This window comes from Geotrypetes seraphini, chromosome 1 (assembly GCF_902459505.1).
Source record: "Geotrypetes seraphini chromosome 1, aGeoSer1.1, whole genome shotgun sequence".
NCBI classification, from domain to species: domain Eukaryota; kingdom Metazoa; phylum Chordata; class Amphibia; order Gymnophiona; family Dermophiidae; genus Geotrypetes; species Geotrypetes seraphini.
The window spans coordinates 152,887,944-152,910,513 of record NC_047084.1 but is presented as its reverse complement, the minus strand read 5'-3'; the positions used below and the strand labels follow the sequence as shown (position 1 = coordinate 152,910,513).

At 45.4% G+C, this 22,570-nt stretch overlaps 1 protein-coding gene across 10 annotated transcripts in view; it reads right to left on the bottom strand.

Moving 5' to 3' along the window:
• Nucleotides 1-3,536: 3,536 nt before the first annotated feature.
• Nucleotides 3,537-22,570, bottom strand: part of SMAD1 (SMAD family member 1) — a 164,069-nt gene continuing 145,035 nt past the window's right edge. For all 10 annotated transcript variants that reach the window (XM_033940029.1, XM_033940025.1, XM_033940030.1 and 7 more), the window contains 2 exons: nucleotides 7,925-8,181; nucleotides 3,537-4,678 (listed from right to left, as the gene is read on the bottom strand). In XM_033940029.1, the coding sequence (XP_033795920.1) occupies nucleotides 4,535-4,678; nucleotides 7,925-8,181 (401 nt within the window). In that variant the 3' untranslated portion in view covers nucleotides 3,537-4,534. The remainder of the gene's footprint in view (nucleotides 4,679-7,924; nucleotides 8,182-22,570) is intronic.

Below are 22,570 nucleotides of genomic sequence, written 5' to 3'. Positions count from 1 at the left end.
GTGGGGGACCCCCCCACTCAAGAGAAAAAATGGCTGTTCTGTTTATATCATTAACAAACAGATGAAACAAATTAATCATTTGCAATATATAACAAGGTAAAAACAAACAAGTCATCAACCTGAGTGCAAGCTTCACTGAGGCTCAGATTCAAAGATAGCGACTCAATCGCTGTTGGCCGATTTGCAGTGAGCGATTGAGTCAGTGCAGAGCCCTGACAGTAGTGACAGGAGAAGCAGCCTCCTGTCATTGCTGTCAAGGCTAGTGCCAGATTTTTTTCATTTTTAAATGGCACAGATGTTTTGCGTGTGTATTACACATGCAAAATATCTGTCCAATAAAAAAGCCCCCCCCCCCTCGAACCAAAAAAAAAAAATGGCAGAAGGGATGCCCACTCCCTCCTGCCACCACATGCTCCCCCCTGCCCCACAAATATGGCAGGAGGGAAGCCCATGCCTTCCTGCTGTCGGACCTCCCTCCTACCATCGTACCGGGACCTGGACCCCCCCCCCCAGGTACCTTTAAGTCAGGATAAGGAGTGTTCAGTCCCTCCTGCTCCTCCGCTGGCCACTCTGCGCAATGCGGGCCTTAGGCCCATCCCCAGGTGCATCATGTGATGCACCAGGGAGGAACCTAAGATCCAGTGTCATCGGGGAGGAGCCGGAGCAGGAGGTACGAGTACCAGGGCCGAGCGAGTGGGCAGGGGGCCTCTGGTGCCTTTTCCTTCAGGGGGAGGGGGAGCGGAAGTATTTGCATACAGGAGGGAGTGGGCATCCCTCTTGCCATTTTTTTTTCTGAAGCAGGAGGGGGGGGGGAAGAGGGGAGGTATTTGCGGGCAGGAGGGAGTGAGCATCCCCTCCTGCCATCTTTTTGGGATTCAGGTGGGTCATGGCAATTGTCGGTGGGTCATTGGGGAGGGCCATCGGTGGAAGCCTAATATCCCATCTTCACAGTGACCAATCCAGGTCACAATTACCTGGCCAAAACCCAAATAGTAGCAACATTGCATGCTACTGATCCAGGACAAAGACACTCTAGGGGCAATGGGTTCAACTACTTGGCTGTTGAGGGACTAAAAATCCTGATGCAAACCTTGAAAAAAGTCACTCTGAAAGGTCAAAATAAATTAACCAAAATTAATATGTTAATGTGTTTGAACTCCTAAACGAACTCTGCTCAGAGACATGAAGGCAGAAGACTCCGCCTCACCACCCAATCATCGCAGTGCTCATTACGAATTTGAATTGTTACTAATAGTAATTCATTGTATTGTCACAAACTCCTGAAGGTTTAGAGTAACGTCTCTTATTAATGACTTGAAAATGTATTGAGATTAATAAGACTTAACTTAAGAAATTCACTGGTTCCAACGTGCCACGTTTCGGTACTGCTTCAGGGAACCGACATTAAGTTTAAATTCAACTTCAAGCAGTGGCTTCCTCCATGCCTGTCTCAATTAGCAGACTATGGACTTTTCCTCCAGCAACTTGTCTAAACCTTTTTAAAAACTAGCTATGTTAACCACTCTTTACCACATCCTCTGGCAATGTGTTCCAGAGCTTAACTATTCTCTGAGTGAAAAAATATTTTCCTCCTATTGGTTTTAAAAGTACCTCCCTCTAACTTCATCAAGTGTCCCCCCAGTCTTTGCAATTTTTGATGGAGTAGAAAAAAAAAATCAATCCACTTATACCCAATCTACCCGTTCTACTCCACTCAGGATTTTGTAGACTTCAATCATATCTCCCCTCAGCTTTCTCTTTTCCAAGCTGAAGAGCCCAAACCTTTTTAGCCTTTCCTCATACAAGAGGCATTCCATCCCCTTTATCATCTTAGTTGCTCTTCTTTGAACTTTTTCTAGTGCCGCTATATCTTTCTTGAGATAAGGAGACCAGAATTTAATGTAGTACTCCAGGTGAGGTCACACCATGGAGCAATGCAGAGGCATTATAACATCCTTAGTCTTGTTTATCATCCCTTTTCTAATAATTCCTAGCATCTTGTTTGCTTTTTTTGGCTGCTGCCACACATTGGTGGAAGGTTTTATCGTATTGTCTACAACTGACACGCAGATCTTTTTCTTGGGTACTAACCCCCAAGGTGGACCCTAGCATCTAGTAACTATGGTTTGGGTTATTCTTCCCAATGTGCATCCCTTTGCTTTTATCCACATTAAATTTCATCCGCCATTTGGATGCCTAGTTTCCAGATCATTCATAAACAAGTTAAATACCAGTCCCAGAACAGATTCCCTGCGCCATTCCACTATTTACCCTCCTTCATTGAGAAAAATGGCCATTTAACCCTGCCCTATTTGAAGATCTCTCAACTGTGCCCCTGCCCAAATCATGCCCATAGGAATTCCCAAGTACAGTTTTCTATAAAAGTGCTCCTTTGTATTACACCTGCGTTATTTTATCGAAGCCAATTTCAATATGCAACATGTGGAAACAGCTTTATAATATTACCTCCTTAAAAATTAGAAGAATTTGTGAGACTGAAAATGAACCATTTCAAGGGTTTTCCACTGAGCTATATACAAGTAATTTCTGGCCAGTTTGCAAAACCAGGTTTTAAAGGAGTGGGATTTTTTTCTGGCAAAACTCATAGAAACATTCATATTTTCGGGGGGCTGTTTGATCTCTTGTAGTGCTTAATCATTACAGCTTTAAGAAGTTGCTAAAAACTAAGGGGATAGATTCTGTACAAATGTAAGGAAGTTCTTTTTCACCCAGAGTGGTGGAAAACTGGAACGCTCTTCCAGAGGCTGTCGTAGGGGAAAACACCCTCCAGGGATTCAAGACAAAGTTAGACGAGTTGGAACGTACGCAAGTAGGGTTGGTCTCAGTTAGGGCACTGGTCTTTGACCTAAGGGCCACCCCGTGAGCGGACTTGCTGGGCACGATGGACCACTGGTCTGACCCAGCAGCGGCAATTCTTATGTTCTGCGTTATTTGTAGATGCTTATTATTGATCTACTTCATTCAAGTCTGCTCTGATTCCTCTTATATTTCTTTTTTTTTAATATTGAAGTTTTCTAGGTTGCATTTTTGTTTTGAGTGTGTGGAGTTATTTACTTCAGGATGCTGTGTATTTGTCAATTGTATGACTCATGGTTATGTATTTTGCCATATGGAAACAGTGGAGTCTTCAGGCAGTATATAAATTTTTTAAAAAAATACATACATTTTTCTGTGTGGCTTGGTTTCAAAATGCAAATCAGGTTGGAATCTGTGTTAGGAGTATAGCCTCAGCTGCTGCTCTTATCTCTCAAGGTGAGCAAGGAGGCTGGTTAAAATAATGGTTTTTAGTGCCAGGTGATCATAGTACTGCCCCATCCAAAACACAGTGACTCACTGCCAAGAACAACCCCAGTGCTTCCAGTTTGCAGGGCAGGCGGCTTCACTCCTCCAACTGGTTTATATTCATTCTAGGATGCAAGGCTTTAAACACGTAGCTCCCTAAATCCACCCTTCAAAGGTGCACCTGAAAGTCAGGGAAAGACCCAGGTGATAAAGAAGGACAATACAAAGTTTGATGAAAAGCATTAACAACCATTTATTGAAACTTCCAGTGGGGAAGTCCCCACTAGGTTCGGAATTAAAGCACTTCCAAGAACCATTAATTAGGAACAAACAAACAGGTTCGGAATTAAAGTACTCCCAAGAACCGTTAATTATGAACAACAAACAGGAGAAAACCAGTACAAAAAACATTAGTGAAATAAGGAGGGTGTAAAAAAAAAAAAAAAAAAATAAAAGATTGGATATGATTTAAAAGGGATTTCTGAACCCACCTGATTCATAAATGTTACATTTGGCCAAAACAAAACAACTGTAATTTAAAAAAAAAAAGAAAAACAAACCACCCCCTCCCATCTATTTTTGTAAGGTAAAACTGCTTAGCAATTTCAAGCAATAAAAATCTGGTGGGGAACCTTAAGAATGGTGTTGCTGGAAAAGTCAGTTAAGGGCCGGGGATGGCGACACAAGCGCTGCATCCCCTGCAGCCACACGTGGGACGGACGCAAACCATGAAAACGCTGAACACGAGAGGAAGCGACTCCTAAGGTGCTACATCTGAACAGCATGATAAAATTCAGATACAGCTCTCGGAAATTTTGTTCGTTTGTGGAGGGAAGATGTAAAAAGCTTGGTCACCTCCTCTCCCTTCTGTAAACAAACAAGAAGAAGAAAATTGTCAAAAATCCCTATTACATAAAATCCTGCCCATTGAACGGCACTGATCAGTTTTACGAAGGAATGCCAGGATGCAAACAAACAAAAAAAAAAAGTCCACCGTAACAGGATAACGTGGTAAACGTTTCTGTGGGTTTTCATTGCTTTTTTTCTTCTGTTTATTTTTAACATCTAAATTGAACAGTTCTAAACTGAACAGTTGGTCGCATAGGTCAAGTATCGAAGGCGGTCGTTAAAGAACTCCGCGTGCCAGTCCTGTGACGAGTCCGACTCATCCATCCCTTCAAGTGTACACAAGCCTCTGGACTCCACAGACACAGGAAAGCCCCTGCTCTCATTAAGATACTGATGAAATAGGGTTATGGGGCGAACCCATCTGGGTCAGCACTTTGTCCAGCCACTGCAGAGGCCCGTGTAGGTGTATCTCGATCCAGCATGGAGTACTCGTCACATCCTGACGGTGATACTCTGCACCCCAGCCCTGCAAACAGAAGGAATGTGTTACACCAGAAAAAAAAAGAAAAATTAAAACAGCAGACCCCCCCCAAAAGAAAACACAACAACCCATAGCTCAAAATGTAACCGTTTTGTGTATGCATTTATTTATTCAATTTTCTAAACCGTTCTCCCAGGAAAGCTTAGAAAGGTTTACATGAGTCTGTCCTGGCGGGCTCACAATCTATCTAATGTACCTGGGGCAATGGGGGGGATTAAGTGACTTGCCCAGGGTCAAGGAGCAGCGAGGGATTTGAATCCACAACCCCAGGGCGCTGAGGCTGTAGCTTTAACCACTGCACCACACTCTCCGCCCAGCAGACCGCCCCCTCCCCCAAAAGAAAATAAAAAAAACAACCCATAGCTCAAAATATGTTTTGTGTACGTAAATTCTATCCATTTATTTCTCCGTCACCATTCTTTCAGAAAACTCAAGGCAGCTGACAATTTAAAACATAATAAAATAATTGTAACCCCTGCCCTGTATACTGATTACCACTTGCAATTTATTTATGGAGGTAACTCTTATCTCTATGTCATTTGAACGTTAGTTGGGAGTAGCTGTCTGTTCTTGTATCCCCCCTCCAGCAACAAAAGCCATTGCAATGGAATACAAAATCCCGAGAAAATCATTTCCTGTCCCGAATGACATGTAGCATTTTTTTGGTTATATTTTACTCTATGACAGGGGTGTCCAATGTCGGTCCTCAAGGGCCGCAATCCAGTCGGGTTTTCAGGATTTATGAGGTGGGGCCTCATATTCCATGGTGAGGCCCCACCTGGAATACTGTGTGCAATTCTGGAGGCCGCATTATCGCAAGGATGTGCTGAGACTGGAGTCGGTGCAAAGAATGGCCACCCAGATGGTCTCGGGACTCAAGGATCTACCATACGAAAAACGGCTTGACAAATTACAGCTATACTCGCTCGAGGAGCGCAGAGAGAGGGGGGACATGATCGAGACGTTCAAGTATCTTACGGGCCGCATCGAGGCGGAGGAAGATATCTTCTTTTTCAAGGGTCCCACGACAACAAGAGGGCATCCGTCGAAAATCAGGGGCGGGAAACTACGAGGTGACACCAGGAAATTCTTTTTCACTGAAATAGTGGTCGATCGCTGGAATAGTCTTCCACTACAGGTGATTGAGGCCAGCAGCGTGCCTGATTTTAAGGCCAAATGGGATCGGCACATGGGATCTATTCACAGGGCAAAGGTAGGGGAGGGACATTAAGGTGGGCAGACTAGATGGGCCGTGGGCCCTTATCTGCCGTCTATTTCTATGTTTCTATGATTTCCCCAATGAATATGCATGAGATCTATTTGCATGCACTGCTTTCAATGCATATTCATTGGGGAAATCCTGAAAACCCGACTGGATTGCGGCCCTCGAGGACCGACATTGGACACCCCTGCTCTATGAAAATCATGGGCCCCAATATTGAAACTGCGGGAGGCAGCAGTCAGCAGTGATCCCGGATATTCAATGCCACGGCTACCTGGGTGGATACCAAGAGCTCCACCCTCTTACCCTGACAGAGGGCATGAAGAGATTTTTTTTTTAAATCTTGCTCCCAAAATCTATATAATAAAATGCTAAGCGCGCATGTGCACTCTTACCGCGTGTTTCCCTGATCTGTCAGGCTGTGGCAGGTAAGAGTACGCATGCGTGCATCTAAGGACCGGCGGCAGGTAACACGCCACGACTCCCCTCCCCCACCGCCGCCAACCCTACCCGGCACACCACTAACATGCGGGACACGGCAGAGTAAATTAGGCCAGTAGAAGACTGTGAAGCAGCATGTTTACTGTGCCTGGGAAACTGCTGGAGCTGCGAGGTTTGTTGGCCGTCTAGCGGCAGGAGGGTTGGCTGCGTCAACGGGGGTTTCTGGTGTGCCGGGTAGGGTTGGCGCGGGGGTAAAAACATACTGCTCAGGGGGATGGGAGGCAGGCTGGCATCGAGGGGGTGAGAGGTGGTTTCAATGGAAACATGCTGCTCAGAGGAATGGGAGGCAGGCAGGCAGGCTGCCATCAGGGGGTGGGTGGGGAGGGTTAAATGGAAACATGCTGATCAGGGGGATGGGAGGCAGGCAGGCTGGCATCGGGAGAGTGAGGGGTTTAAATGGAAACATGCTGCTCAGGGGGATGGGAGGCAGGCATCGGGGGTGGGGGTGGGACAAAGTCTGGAAGATAATGATGGGGACATAGGAAGGAGGCACTGGGGGCACTAAGGACATAGAAAGGGGCACTGAGGGCACTAAGGACATAGGATGCACTGAGGGCACTAAGCAGGACAGAGGCACTGAGGGCACTAAGGACACGGGAAGGAGGCACTAAGGACATTGGAAGGAGGCACTGGGGGCATTAAGGACACAGTATGCTGGCACTGGGGCACTAAGGACCCAGTAGGCAGACACTGGGGCACTAAGGTAAGGACGTATGAAGGGGTACTAAGTACATGGGAAGGAGGCACTAGGGGCACTAAGGACATAGGAAGGAGGCACTCTTTCCAAAATCCAAGGACTAGGGGGGCATGCAAATGGGAGAATTATATATCCACCTGTTCTATTTCACTCAGCATTTTATAGACGTCAATTAGCTCTAAGACTGTCTAAGCGGTCTCAAACTCAAACCCTTTGCAGGGCCACATTTTGGATTTGTAGGTACTTGGGAGGGCTGCAGAAAAAATAGTTAATGTCTTATTAAAGAAATGACAATTTTGCATGAGGTTTACAGTTTATAAATCTTTTTTTTTAACTTTAAAGGAAAGATTTATAAATGCGACAGCTGAAGGATGTCGCAAGTCAGCCGACACTGATGCCTCTCTTCCTGCCCAGTGTGCAAGATCGCGCCGGCATCAGCTGACTTGCAACTTCCTGCTGCCGTCGCGTATTCCGGGACTCCTGCCTTCACGTAAGGTAGGAGTCCCGGCATATGCAGCGGCAGCAGGAAGTTGCAAGTCAGCTGACGCCAGCGCCTCTCTTCTTGCCCAGAGTGCGAGATTGGGTACAAGACCGCAGGCCGCAAAATAGCACCCGGGGAGGCCGCAAGTTTGAGACCGCTGCTCTAAGACATATCCACATTTACAAAACCACCACATTCCAGAAGTCACCGATCCAGTCACAAATTCCCCCAATTGTAAATGCTTAATGGAGAAGGACGTCAGAGGGAGGAGAGGTACAGGACAGAAAAGCATAACAGGAGTGATGAAGCAAAAAAAAACCCTCTTCTTACCTTTACAAAGCTCATCCGAATGGTGCACATCTTGGTAAGCTCGTAGACCGTCTCAAAGCCATGATTCACGGACTGAGCCAAGAGCTGAGCAAACTCCTGGTTGTTAAAGATCTTCAGGCTGCAGCCACTGGGGATCTTACAGACCGTTGTGGGGTGGAAGCCGTGGTGGTAATTGCAGTTTCGGCTCTGCACAAATATGCTGCTATCACTGAGGCACTCAGCGTACACTTCCCCTCCAACGTAGTACAGGTGAACACCTGCCAAGAGAGGAAAAGATCATCACTCATGCAATGTGGCCTGGATGACAACAATAAGACTGAATGGGGCAGCCTACATTTACAGAACATGTCGCATTCAAAAGTGTCAGTACATCCATGCAAGTCACCTCTAGGAAGCTTACAAATATCAGGATTCAATCTGCATTAGCAGCCACCAGGAAAGAAAGCAAACGGATCAGGCAAAGAACAAAATATTTTATGATTTTGGGTTGTGTTAGAATTAACACATTTCTGTAAAACCTGTTGTATACCAGCTGAAATCAGCATATCTATTAATTATGGTTTACATACAGAACGATCAAAACAAGCATGAAGTGAGCATAAAATTACCATATCATTACTATATCAATAAACATCAGCTGATCTTTATCCCTTTGGCTCTTTGGAAAGCTTCTTGTCCAGTCCCACTGTTTCCTTACATTGCACACATCTCCAGTCCACCCTTTTCTCCTCTTTCACCCCATCTTACACAAAAGACACACACTTTTAAGACTATAAGAACATAACAATAACCTTACTGGGTCAGTCCAATGGTCCATCTAGTCCAATATCCCATCTTCGGAGGCCAATCCAAGTCACAAGTACATGGCAAAAATCCAAATAGTAGCAACATTCCATGCTACCAACCTATGTCTATCTCAACAGCAGACTATGGACTTTTCCTCCAGGAACTTGTCCAAACCTTTGTTAAAACCAGCTACATTAAGGCCCTCTTTTACTAAGGTGCGCTGATTAGCAAGCGGTAATTGAATTAGCGTGCTCTAAATGCTAACGTTCGCATGTTAATCTATGGACGTGTTGGCGTTTAGCGCGTGCTAATCAGTTAGCCTACCTTAGTAAAAGAGGGGGCAACTGCTCTTACCATAACATCTGGCAACGCATTCCAGAGGTTAACTATTCTTTTGAGTGAAAAAATATTTCCTCCTATTACTCTAACTTCATCGAGTGTCCCCTAGTCTTTGTACATCTTGATGCAGTTAAAAAAAAAATTAAAAAAAATCAATCCACTTGTATCCGTTCTACACTAGAGAGTTGCGCGTGGACAGAAATCCCACCCGTCCCCGTCAGGATCTTCTCCGTCCCCACCCGGATCCTCTCCATCCCCACCCGTCCCCGCAAAGATCCTCTCCATCCCCACCCGTCCCCGCAAAGATCCTCTCCATCCCCACCCGTCCCCGTCAGGATCCTCTCCGTCCCCACCCGTCTCCGCCAGGATCCTCTCCGTCCCCACCCGTCCCCGTCAGGATCTTCTCCGTCCCCACCCATCCCAGCAAAGAATTACCTCCATCCCCGTCCATCCCCCATAAAGCAGCAATTACTTCTGACAGTATCATCAATTCCACAGTTTCTTTTGCTGTTTTCCTTGTGGAATCTCTTTGATGGAACCCTTTTTATTTTCTGTTCAGATAATTAACTTATAAACCCCCTCTTTTACTAAGGTTGACGTGTCCATTATATTATATGGATGAACCCTGCTTCCAAAGCCTTCCATCCCCGTGGGAATCCCGTTGGCTAGAGGGGGGAACCCGTGGGCCAGAGGGGGGTCTCCGTGGGAGTCCCGTAGGTTAGGGGGGATTCCCGTGGGACCCGCAGATTCCCGCGATCCCTGTTCCCGTGCAGACCTCTATTCTACACCACTTAGGATTTCATAGACTTCAATTATATCTCCCCCTCAGCCGTCTCTTTTCCAAGCTGAAGAGCCCTAATCGCTCTAGTCTTTCCACATATGAAAGGAGTTCCATCCCCTTTATCATCTTGGTCACTCTTCTTTTAACTTTTTCTAGTGCTTCAATATTCAAGGTGAGGTTGCACCACTGAGCGATACAGAGGCATTAGTCTTACTAACCATCCCTTTTCTAATGATTATTAGCATCCTGTTTGCCTTCTTGGCCACTGCGGCACACTGGACAGAAGGGTTCAGCATATCATCTATGACGCCCACATCCTTTTCTTGAGCGCTGACCCCCAAGGTGGTCCCTAGCATCTGATAACTATGATTTGGATTATTCTTCCCAATGTGAATCACTTTGCATTTGTCCACATGAAATTTCATCTGCCATTTGGAAGCCCAGTCGTCCAATATCCTAAGGTTTCCCTGCAGCTTCTCAGTCCAAATGCATTTTAACAACTTTGAACAGTTTAGTGCCATCTACAAATTTAAACACCTTGCTCATAGTTCCAATTTCTAGATCATTTATAAATAAGTTAAAATAGCATCGGTCCCAGCACAGATCCCAGTGGCACACCACTATTTACCCTCCTCCACTGAGAAAAATGGCCATTCAACCCTAACCTCTGTTTTCTGTCAGATAACCAACCAGTTCTTAATCCACAACCAAAAATTGCCTCCTATTCCATGACTCTTTAAATTTTCTCAGGAGCCTCTCATAAGGAACTTTGTTAAACTTCTTGTTGAAATCAAGATACACTACATCAACCGGCTCACCATTATCCACGTTTATTCACACCTTCAAGGAATTCAAGCAAACTGGTGAGCCAAGACCTCCCTTAACTGAACCCATGTTGACTGTCTCATTAAATCATGTTTGTCTACATGTTCCACAATTTTATTGATCATAACTGTTTCCACTATTTTGCCTGGCACTGACGTAATTTCCTGAATCTCCCCTGAAACCCTTTTTAAAAATCGGCGTAACATTGGCCACCCTCCAATCTTCAGGTACTACAGATAATTTTAATGATAGGTTACAGATCACTAAAAGTAGAACAGCAATTTAATGTTTGAGTTCTTTCAGTACCCTGGGATGTATGCCATCCGGTCCAGGTGTTTTATCACTCTAATGTGTCAATTTGGCTTAGTACGTCTTCCAGATTCAATGAGATATTTTTCCATTTCTCCGTCTCATCATCCTTGAAAACCATTCCCAGTTCAGGTAGATTTCTTATGTCTTCTTTTGTAAAGACTGAAGCAAAGAATTAAGAATAGCTTTATTGGATCCATCAAGGCCAATAGAACGTTCTCACGGTGGCCAATCCAGGTCACTAGTACCTGGCCAAAACCCAAGGATTAGCAACATTCCATGATACCAATACAGGGCAAGCAGTGGCTTCCCCCATGTCTTTCTCAACAAGAGACTATGGACTTTTCCTCCAGGAACTTGTCCAAACCTTTCTTAAAACCAGCTACGCTATCTGCTCTTACCACAATCTCTGGCAATGCGTTCCACAGCTTAACTATTCTCCGAGTGCAAAAAAAATCTCCTCCTATTGGTTTTAAAAGTATTTCCCTGTAACTTCATTGAGGATTCTCTAGTCTTCGTAATTTCTGACGGAGTAAAAAAATCAATCTACTTGAACCCATTCAATCTCTCTGCTATGGCTTTATCCTCCAAGAACACACCTTTTACTTCTTGATCATCCAAAGGTCCCATGGATTCCCTCACAGATTTTCTGCTTTTGATGTACATCTAAAAAAAATTGTTATTATGAGTTTTTGCCTCTTTGGCAAGTTGTTCTTCATATTCTCGTTTAGCTTTCTTTATCAGTGCTTTGCATCTTGTGTTCTTCATTCAGATTGAGATGCTTTGTATCTTATGTTCTTCATTCAGATCCTTTTCCCATTCTTTAAAGGATTTATTTTTGGCTCTAATAGCCTCTTTCACTTCACCTTTTAGCCATGCCAGCTCTCATTTCCTCTTCTTTCCACTTTTCTTAATTATTCACGGGTTTTTTGATTTCTGGCTCTCCCCACCCAAATTATGTCATCCATGGTTGTAGAGAAAAATTTTGCTGTGTTTTTCCAAGCACCGATTCCCCCCAGCGTGCACAGAGAAAATCGCAGATTCCCAGCCTCTTTTCAAGAATCAGTCAAAAAGAGACCAAGCATTTGGCTGCGCTCACACACAGAGTACCCTTGTTCATACACACTCAAGGACCAGGGATTCCCTTCCCCCATTTCTCAGTCTGACATCTTCCTCTCTCTTTCACTCTCCCCAGTCGGCATGCCTCCTCCCTTGGTATCTTTCCCTCCACGCTCCTACCGCGACCGAGGTCTGGCATATCTCGCTCATTCTCAAACCCCACTGGTTCTACCTTCAAACTTGTCTATGAGGTTGCCTGCAGCAGCAGTAATTTACACAGGGTTGCTTGCGGTGGCCCCGGAGCTTTCTCTCCACAGTGTCCTGCCCTGCCAGAAACAGGAAGTTGAGTCAAGAGTGAGGTAGGACGCGGCACAGGGAAAGTGGTTGCATCAGAGGGGGCAGGAAAGGGAAAGCTCCAGGGTTAGTTATAGGTTTAGTGTTAATGGGCGACATCAACGATAGGTTTGAATGTGGAGAGCAGAGATGAAGTAAGGTTGGAATAAGGGTGAGCTACAGCAATGCGAGATTGTTATTCACCAAATGCAGGAGGGTTTTTAAAAGAAACCGCAAATAATTAAAATTATAAAAAAATAAAGTAAGAGTTTATTATTTTTGGAAGATATTTGGCTCTTAACCTTCATAAACATACCAAATAATACTGTATCATACGATAATGCCACATGATTTTCTAATACACTATTAATTTGGCCCCAAATTGATTTCCAAAAATCCATAATAAATGGACAATAGAACAATAAATGATCTAGAGTCTCTGCTTCAAGATGACAATGCCAACATCTATCAGACTTAGAGCAATCTAATTTTTTTAAACAAACAGGGGTCCAGAATGCTCTATGCAACACAAAAAAACATGTTTGTCTCATAAATGCAGACATTGTGCATCTCATCCTCCAAGACCAAATTCGTGGCCATTGAGACGCAGTAATTTGATGCTTAATCTTAATGCTCCAAATGTCTCGGACGCTGCTGGAGCTGGGAGGTTTGTCAGCCGTCTAGCGGTGGGAAGGTCAGCTGGGAGGGTCAACGGGGGTTTCGTGTGTGCTGGATAGTGTTGGTGTGTGTGTGGGGGGGGGAATTAAATGGATACATGCTGCTCAAGGGGATGGGAGGCAGGCTGGCATCGGGGGTGGGGTAAGGGAGGTTAAATGGAAACATGCTGCTCAGGGGGATGGGAGGCAGGCTAGCATCAGGGGTGGGGGTGGGACAAAGTCTGGAAGATAATGATGGGGACATAGGAAGGAGGCACTGGGGGCACTAAGGACATAGAAAGGGGCACTGAGGGCACTAAGGACATAGGATGCACTGAGGGCACTAAGCAGGACAGAGGCATTGGGGGCATTAAGAACGCAGTATGCTGGCACTGGGGCATTAAGAACACAGTACGCTGGCACTGGGGCATTAAAGACACAGCACGCTGGCACTGGGACACTAAGGTAAGGACGTAGGAAGGGGTACTAAGGACATGGGAAGGAGGCACTAGGGGCACTAAGGACATAGAAAGGAGGCACTGGGGGCACTAAGGACACAGTACGCTGGCACTGGGGCACTAAGGACACAGTACGCTGGCACTGAGGCACTAAGAACACAGTACGCTGGCACTGGGGCTTTAAGAACACAGTACGCTGGCACTGGGGCATTAAGGACACAGTACGCTGGCACTGGGGCTTTAAGGACACAGTAAGCTGGCACTGGGGCATTAAGGACACAGTACGCTGGCACTGGGGCATTAAGAACACAGTACGCTGGCACTGGGGCATTATTGACACAGTACGCTGGCACTGGGGCTTTAAGGACACAGTAAGCTGGCACTGGGGCATTAAGGACACAGTACGCTGGCACTGGGGCATTAAAGACACAGCACGCAGGCACTGGGGCACTAAGGTAAGGACGTAGGAAAGGGTTCTAAGGACATGGGAAGGAGGCACTAGGGGCACTAAGGACATAGGAAGGGGCACTAAGGACATAGAGAGAGAGACAGACAGAAAAAATGACAGACAGACAGGCAGTGTACAATGACAGAGAGACAAAGAAAAAAAAAAAAAAAAAAGACAGACAGACATCTACTCTAGCACCCGTTAATGTAACGGGCTTAAAGACTAGTTACCAAATAATATATGAAAAAGTTTTCGCGTATTGCCAATATTTGTGGTCATGTTAATCCCCTATCACCGCACATACGGAGGGAGATGTGTACATCTGGTCTGCGCTTCCACGACGGTATTTTTATGTTGAAACAATTTTTATTAAATTTCAATACGAACAAGAAACAGCAGCTACAATTATATATCATAAGAAAACCCATAATTTACATACCAGCATTCAATACCTACCCTCCATATTCTCTGTACCTACTAACAATGACAATAGCAAACCTAATGCAGAAAACTAACTCAGAGTCCTCCAAAATGAAAACTTCTACCTCTTAAGCAGCTCCATACCCCTAAGAAACCTAAATATAAAACCATAATTGAAGTTCTAATTGAAGAAAGAAAGGAGAAAAGGAACGAAAGAGAAAAAGAAGTGGGGAAGGGGGACATCTCGCTCTCCACCATTCTACAAAGTGTAAAGAGAGTTTAAAATGTCACTCCGGGCCTGGAGAGACAATGAATATATGGGTCCCAAATGTGTAAAAAATTAACAGTTATAGTTAATACGCGCTGTCCTGCATGCCAAGAGCATAGGGTCGTGTAGGCGATTTCTCCAGGCCCAACTTAGCAGTCACTTTAAAAATAAAATTTTTCCCGAAACTGGAAGAACTATGATCGTTTAAATTTTCCTTTCTGGTGGACAAATCTTTGCTCCAGTTATAGATTTGAAAGGATGAACACTGATAATTTGGGGCATGGTAATATATTTAATGTTGGTATGGGACCCATTGACATCTTATGTTACCTCACTATACAGTGGAACCTTGGTTTACGAGCATAATTTGTTCCAGAAGTATGCTCATAAACCAAATTGCTCGTATATCAAAGCGAGTTTCCCCATAGGAAGTAAAGGAAACTCGCTTTGATCCGTTCTACCTCTTCCCCCCCCCCCCCCGAGGCTACCGGCACTGCTCCGTTTACCCCCCCTCTTGAGGCCACCGATGCTGCTCCATACCCCCCTCCTTAATAAAGATTTTTTTTTTTAAATGTTTTTAAGAGATTAGGCTCCTACCTAGATATATCTTTTCCAATAGATAGGAATAGAATGCTATCTGTAGGGTTATCCATTCATGCTAGTGAGCATACTATAGAACAGTATCGCAAAATGTGCTGTGGTGAGATTCCGGGTCTGCCGCAAAATGCTGGCTTCTTCTTGATGCCTCTCCTGTTCCAGCACCTGCCCTCCCCCTGGTGGCTCAGGGCCCATCTGCAGGGCCTTCGCGCATACACAGATGTCAACATGACTACGTCACACATGCATATCGTGGGCACCTGGCCCAATCTGGTGCTAAAAGAACTACTGATCCCGTGTGTTTATGGTTTATTAAAAATCTTTACATACCGCTCAATTTGCCAAATAGGATCAAAGCGATTAACAAAATAATCCAGTAGAGTAATGAAAAGAATGCCATTAAAAATGGGAAATAAGATGCGATGAGCGATGCGGCAGATCACCCAGCCTATCATGGGCCAAGGTCTCGGACCATGGTTGAACCAGGGCGTCTAGACCTGCACTGCCAGGCTCATATCTGTGACCAAAAAACTGACCTACCTTCTTCTTGTTCTTTGCAGTTGCCATAAGATCAAACGGAAGACCCCAATCTTCTCACAATGGCCTGGAATGCTTGCAGAGACAATGTCCACTCTCCTGGGTCTAATGTCTTGTCTGCTGAGGTAATCCGCTTGAACACTGTCCACTCCAGCAACGTGTGCCACAGAGATCTGCAGGTGTATTTCTGCCTAAAAGAACAATGCCTTTCCCTCCTGTCGGAGCGGAATGCTCCTGGTGCCTCCCTGCCTGTTGACAAAAGCCACCGCAGTGGCACCGACTGTTTTGCCCTTCAAAGATTGCAGTTGGAGCAGTGCCATATGAACTGTTTGTTAATAGATCCCTTTTGTTGGGACGGAGTCCATTGGCTTTGTACTGTAATGAGCCACCACCCCAGCCGAACAAGCTGATATCTGTTATGGTGACCCATGAATTAATCCAAAATAGGATCCCCTTCATCAAAGACTGTGGAGAGAGCCACCAACCCATGCTGCGCTTGGCTGCCACTATCCAGGGGAGCAGAACTTGCAGGGATTCTCTATGAGGTGACCAGCGAGACAGCAATGTATCCTGGAGGGGGAGCAAACACGCCTTTGCCAAGAGCACCACTTCTATCATGGCTGCCATTGACCCAAGGACTTAAAGGTAATGTCAAGCCATAATCTCTGGCTTGGTCAATAAGTCTGAAATCTGACCACAAAGCTTCTATTTGCATGCCTCTAGAAGAAAGACTTGGCCTTCTCTCATGTTGAATAAGACTCCCCAGATATTCCAGGGACTGGGTCAGAACCAGGTAGCTCGTTTGAAAGTTCATAATCCAACCCAGACTCTAAAGTGTCTCCACAATTGCCGCTACCGCTTTTTATCCTTCTGCTTGAGATGGTGTTCTGATGAATCAGTCATCCAAGTATGGGTGCACCTGCCCACCCACTCTGCAGAGATGAGCGGTCACTACCACCATAACCCTGGTGAATATTCAAGGCATTGTTGTAAGCCAGAAGGACTGAGAATTGATAGCGATTTTCTAGCACATGGAATCTGAGAAATTTCCTGTATTCTGAGAAGATGGGTATGTGAAGGTAAGCTTCCATTAATCTAAGGCGGCAAGAAACTCTCCTGGCTGCACTGCTGCAAAGACTGACCGGTTTCCATCTGAAACCAAGGGGGCACCCGTGGAAAATCAGGGGAGGGAAACTGCACAGTGACACCAGGAAATTCTTTTTCACTGAGAGAGTGGTTGACCGCTGGAATAATCTTCCACTTCAGGTCACTGAGGCCAGCAGCGTGCCTGATTTTAAGGCCAAATGGGATAGATACGTGGGATCTATTCACTGAGTTAGGTGGGGAAGGGTCATTGCGGTGGGCAGACTGGATGGGCCGTGGCCCTTATCTGCCGTCTATTTCTATGTTTCTATGTTTCTAAGGTACTCTCAGGGCTGTGTTGATATGCTCCGGATCAGAATGACACCTTCATGCTCGCATGCAAAAGGAAGAACTGAAGAGGGCAGCAGAGACCAGGGAGAAGGAGGAGGAGCTCAAAAGCTGTAACTTGACATCTTTTGCAGTATAGCTTGCGGGCATGGATGGATAACCCTATGGTTCAGCATACCATTCCTAATCCACCAGAACACTAGCAATGCTGTCAAAGTGAAATATTTTTTATTGAATTACAGTGGAGTACAGAGAAACCGATTACAGATTACTTATAATGATCCATACAAAAATTATTGGGTATCTAAAAAATACATAAAGGGTATCTATAATTGCTATTAACAAGAAACTAGCTAATGTGCTTATAACTAGATTGCCCCACACTGGGTGACTACATGAGGTATAAGAAGAAAAGGCAAACATGATTACTGGCGGCCTTGGTTCTTATGGCCTATCCAGTATTAAAGTTACAGTAATCCATACAGCAACCCACAATGTGTTCTCTCCAACCCTCCTCCCCTACACCCCCCACCCCGTTTAAGCTATGCTGTTAAAAAAAATTATAAATATATATAAATGAGGAAGTATATTTTAACTACGTTTTAATGTTACCATAAGCTTTCATTAAAAATTATTTAGCTCATACAAGTTTGCTGTGTTATGATATTGCTTTGTGAGAGAGAAAAAGAATTAGACAGGTTTTGTTTTCGAATACAAAGGGATACAGAGAATGTCGGTGAGAAGAAATAAGAAAAATACTGGAAGTCAATAGAAAGTGTCACGTAAGAATGGCAATGAAGGGAAGATAAGCATATTATTGAAGTTCATAGAAAGATAGTGTACGTAGATAAAAAAGATTTGTGTCAAGTGTATGCCATGATTACGTTTAACTAAATAACTGACAGGCATTGAATATGATAACTGGCAATGTAAAAATAAAAACACCCCCTTTTATCTTTATAGGTCTGGAATTTTAATATTGGCATTTCCATCACTTCACTTTTTCCCATTACTAACGATTATTTGTTTTCTAGCATTAGGAAAAACTGCAGACTTTTACAGTGCACTTTAAGAGAATACCTATTGATTTTTATGAGTACTCTTTAAAAAAACCAAACAAGAGGGGCGTACTCTAATATTTGCTAGCAATTAATGTCTGTCCATTTTTTTCAGCGCAATAGTCCTTCATGTTACAGCAAGTCATTATCATTTTTGTTATGTCATATGTCAAATTCAGTGTTTTTGGAAATACGAGTGGATTTCCATTTATGAGTACTCACTATAATTTAGAGAGTTGCGCGGGGACAGAAATCCCACCCATCCCCGCGAGGAATCCCCTCCATCCCCTACGTCCCCGCGAGGAATCCCCTACGTCCCCGCCCGTCCCTATAAACTTCAGAAATAGTTATTTCAGTTAATTATGCTACTGAATTAAAGGCTCTGGTAGAAACCCATTTAAAAATAAGCAAAAAGACTTTATTAATTTGGAAATATTAATTGGGAAGAATACATACTTTGTAAACTGGTTTCTACCAGAGCCTCTAATGTTTATAAATTTTTATCAACACAACTAATATACTACTTTATCCTGAAGCAAAAAAAAAGAAAAAAAAAAAGTTTTTTTTTCCTACCTTTGTTGCCTGGTTTCTCCTTTCCTCATGTTCTCATTCAATTCCTTCCATCCACTGTCTCTCTTCTTTCTGCATCTTCCATTTGCTCTGTTACTGTGCCTCTCCCTTTCTCCCCCCTCCCAAATTGGTCTGGCACCCATCTTGTTCCCTCCGCTCCCCCCCATAGTCTGGCATCTCTGTCTTCTTCCCTGCCAGCGTCTTCTCCCCACTCTTTCTTCCCCATTTCCTTTCAGCGTCTTACTCCCCCCCATCTTCCCCATGTCCTGTCAGCATCCTTCTCCCCCCTCTGTCTTCCACATGTGCTTTCAGTGTCCTTCTCCCCCCTCTGTCTTCCCCATGTGCTTTCAGCATCCTCCTCCCCCTCCCGTCTTCCCCATGTGCTTTCAGCATCCTCCTCCCCCTGTCTTCCCCATGTGCTTTCAGCATCCTTCTCCACCCCTCTGTCTTCCTCATGTGCTTTCAGCGTCCTTCTACCCCCTCTGTCTTCCCCATGTCCTGTCAGCATCCTTCTCCCCCCGTCTTCCCCATGTGTTTTCAGCGTCCTTCTCCCCCTCTGTCTTCCCCATGTGCTTTCAGCATTCTCCTCCCCCTCCCGTCTTCCCCATGTGCTTTCAGCATCCTCCTCCCCCCGTCTTCCCCATGTGCTTTCAGCGTCCTTCTCCACTCCTCTGTCTTCCTCATGTGCTTTCAGCGTCCTTCTCCCCCCTCTGTCTTCCCCATGTCCTTTCAGCGTCCTTCTCCCCCCCCCCGTCTTCCCCATGTCCTTTCAGCGTCCTTCTCCACCCCTTTGTCTTTCCCAGTGCTTTCAGCTTCCTTCTCCCCCCTCAGTTTTACCTTAAGCATCTTTTCCTCTCCAGTCCACCTTTCCTCCCTTTCTCCATCTCTGCCCCTTACCTTTGTGGCGCTTCCCCACCCGACCGACAACAGAACAGTGCCGCGAGGCTCATCTGATTTTTCCTACCTGCCCTGCTGCGAGGCTCGTCTTCCATTTCCTGTCTGCCCTGCTGTAGCACACATAGCCAATTGGAAGTCTTCCCCGATGTCAGCGCTGACGTCGGAGGGAGGGCTGTGTGCGGCAGGGCAGGTAGGGGAAAAGCAGTTTCGTACCAAAGGGGGGGGCGGTCCGCCCTGGGTGCAGCCATGGGGGGAGGGAGTGTGCACAACCGGTCAGGTCCCCTTACCTTTGTGGCGTTTCCCCCGATCGACCGACAACAGGCCAGGTCCGACAAACCTCCCTGCTCTGTAGACGCAAATCTAAATTACCTTCTTAGAGCAGCTGGAGGTTTGTCGGCCGAGCCTGTTGTCGGTCGATCGGGGGAAGCGCCACAAAGGTAAGGGGACCTGACCGGTTGTGCACACTCCCTCCCCCCATGGCTGCACCCAGGGCGGACCGCCCCCCCCCCTTTGGTACGCCACTGCTTTTTCCCTACCTGCCCTGCCGCACACAGCCCTCCCTCCGACGTCAGCGCTGACATCGGGGAAGACTTCCAATTAGCTATGTGTGCTACAGCAGGGCAGGCAGGAAATGGAAGACGAGCCTCGCAGCAGGGCAGGTAGGAAAAATCAGATGAGCCTCACGGCACTGAACCCCGCGGGATCCCCAAGAACACGAGGGGCGTCCCCATGGGATCCCCGCGACCCTAGAGGCGTCCCCACGGGAGCCCCGTGACCCGAAGGGGGAACCCACGGGATTCCCTTCGTCCCCGTTCAGCTCTCTACTATAATTACCAATATAAAGAAGAAAAAAAATATTTTTTCCCTACTCACCACAACCATCTCAAACCTTTTTCTTTGTCTGTGATCAAAGTTTAAGAAACGAGTTTCCTCTTTTTTTCCCGTTACATAAACGCACATAGCTACTTCCTGGTTGATGTGCATTTGTGTTTAGGGACGCTGGGAGATGCAGTGATATATTTCTTTAACTTGAAATTGTCAGCAGCTATTTTCTTTTTTTCATTATCATGTCTCTATAATAACTGGAACTGAAAAAACCCGAAAAAAATGGGAGCTACAATAATCAAAGAACTAGAAAACTCCCAAACCCCAAGATAAAAACTGTGATCAGGGGTAGAGACCGCCCATAAGGAGAAAGAAGGAACTAAAGTGTTCCGCTATAAATAACCTAAGAAAAAGTAACTCAAAGATGTGTAGAGAGCCCTCAGTCACACAGCCACCTCCAACAGGAGGCAAAGGCTGTCACTGGCTTACACCAAAAGGTGTCAACTGTGAAACATCCTAGGGCTCTCGGTGAAATTTGGTGCAAAATAACACAAACAGTGCTTAAAGTGCTTTTAAATATCCACTCTATGTGAGTAGTCTCTACCCCTGATCCAGGGGTACTTACCTTCTCTGACCAAGCCTCTGAGGTAGCCCGGAGTATTAGGACTCACTGGCACGTTTTACAGCTGCACCCAGAGTTTCGGGATTTCCCGTGCATTGCTTATGCACGTCCTAAAAATATCGCTGACCGTGTGGTCCGATCGAGATACTCTTCAGTACAAGTACAAAACCATCAGGGAGGTCACCACACTAAATGCGGCAAATCCTGCGACATATGTGCCCTTACCATTGAAGGCACGTACTGGGAACATCCAGAGACTCACAAACAATACGTTCATAAATCAAACACATCATGCACATCTAAGTGGGTCATATATATTATTATTTGTCCATGTCAGATGGGCTATGTGGGGCGAACACAAAGGACCATTAGAACGCGCCTTATAGAGCACCGCAGTCGGATTAACACTCAATCCATAACTTCCCCGATGGTGCCTCATTGCTTACAACGCAATCATACGTTTCAAGATCTCAAATGGACTATCATCGAGCAGATTTTCCCGGATTACCAAGGGGACAGGGTAGCTTGGTTACAAAGAAGGGAACAATTTTGGATTTATGAGCTCCAAACTCTTACCCCTGCAGGACATAATGACTTTATCGAGTGGTATCATACATTCTGACCCGGTCTCGGGTTCGTTCTTTGATATCTAAGCACTTCAATTTTCCTTTTTTCTTTTTCTTTTCCGTTTTGTTTTATTCAATTTAAGGACTGGTCTGGCAGCGTGATATTAATTCGCACTGGTGTTTCACCTGTGCAATGCCACGTGATCGTTCACCTGGATCAAGCCTCCTAGTCTGCTGGTTTAAATCGGAGGCGTCTGTTCTGGTCAAGCGCCATTTTCTTCTATTGCCTTCAAGCAGCAGCCGCAAGACTGATCGGCTCCTGCCTAGCGTCAGCTGTTCCTGAGGAAGGGGGAGTACTCCCCCGAAACGGAGTCCCGTAGGACGGTGGTGATATGCTGTTCGCCCTTTTGAAGAAGCTAAGTACCTTCTTATTCTTGTGCTGGTTGAAATTGGACACTTGTTTTTTCTAACCCCCCTGGATCAGGGGTAGAGACTACTCACATAGAGTGGATATTTAAAAGCACTTTAAGCACTGTTTGTGTTATTTTGCACCAAATTTCACCGAGAGCCCTAGGATGTTTCACAGTTGACACCTTTTGGTGTAAGCCAGTGACAACCTTTGCCTCCTGTTGGAGGTGGCTGTGTGACTGAGGGCTCTCTACACATCTTTGAGTTACTTTTTCTTAGGTTATTTATAGCGGAACACTTTAGTTCCTTCTTTCTCCTTATGGGCGGTCTCTACCCCTGATCACAGTTTTTATCTTGGGGTTTGGGAGTTTTCTAGTTCTTTGATTATTGTAGCTCCCATTTTTTTCGGGTTTTTTCAGTTTCTGTTGAATTACGTACCCATGGATTTACCAG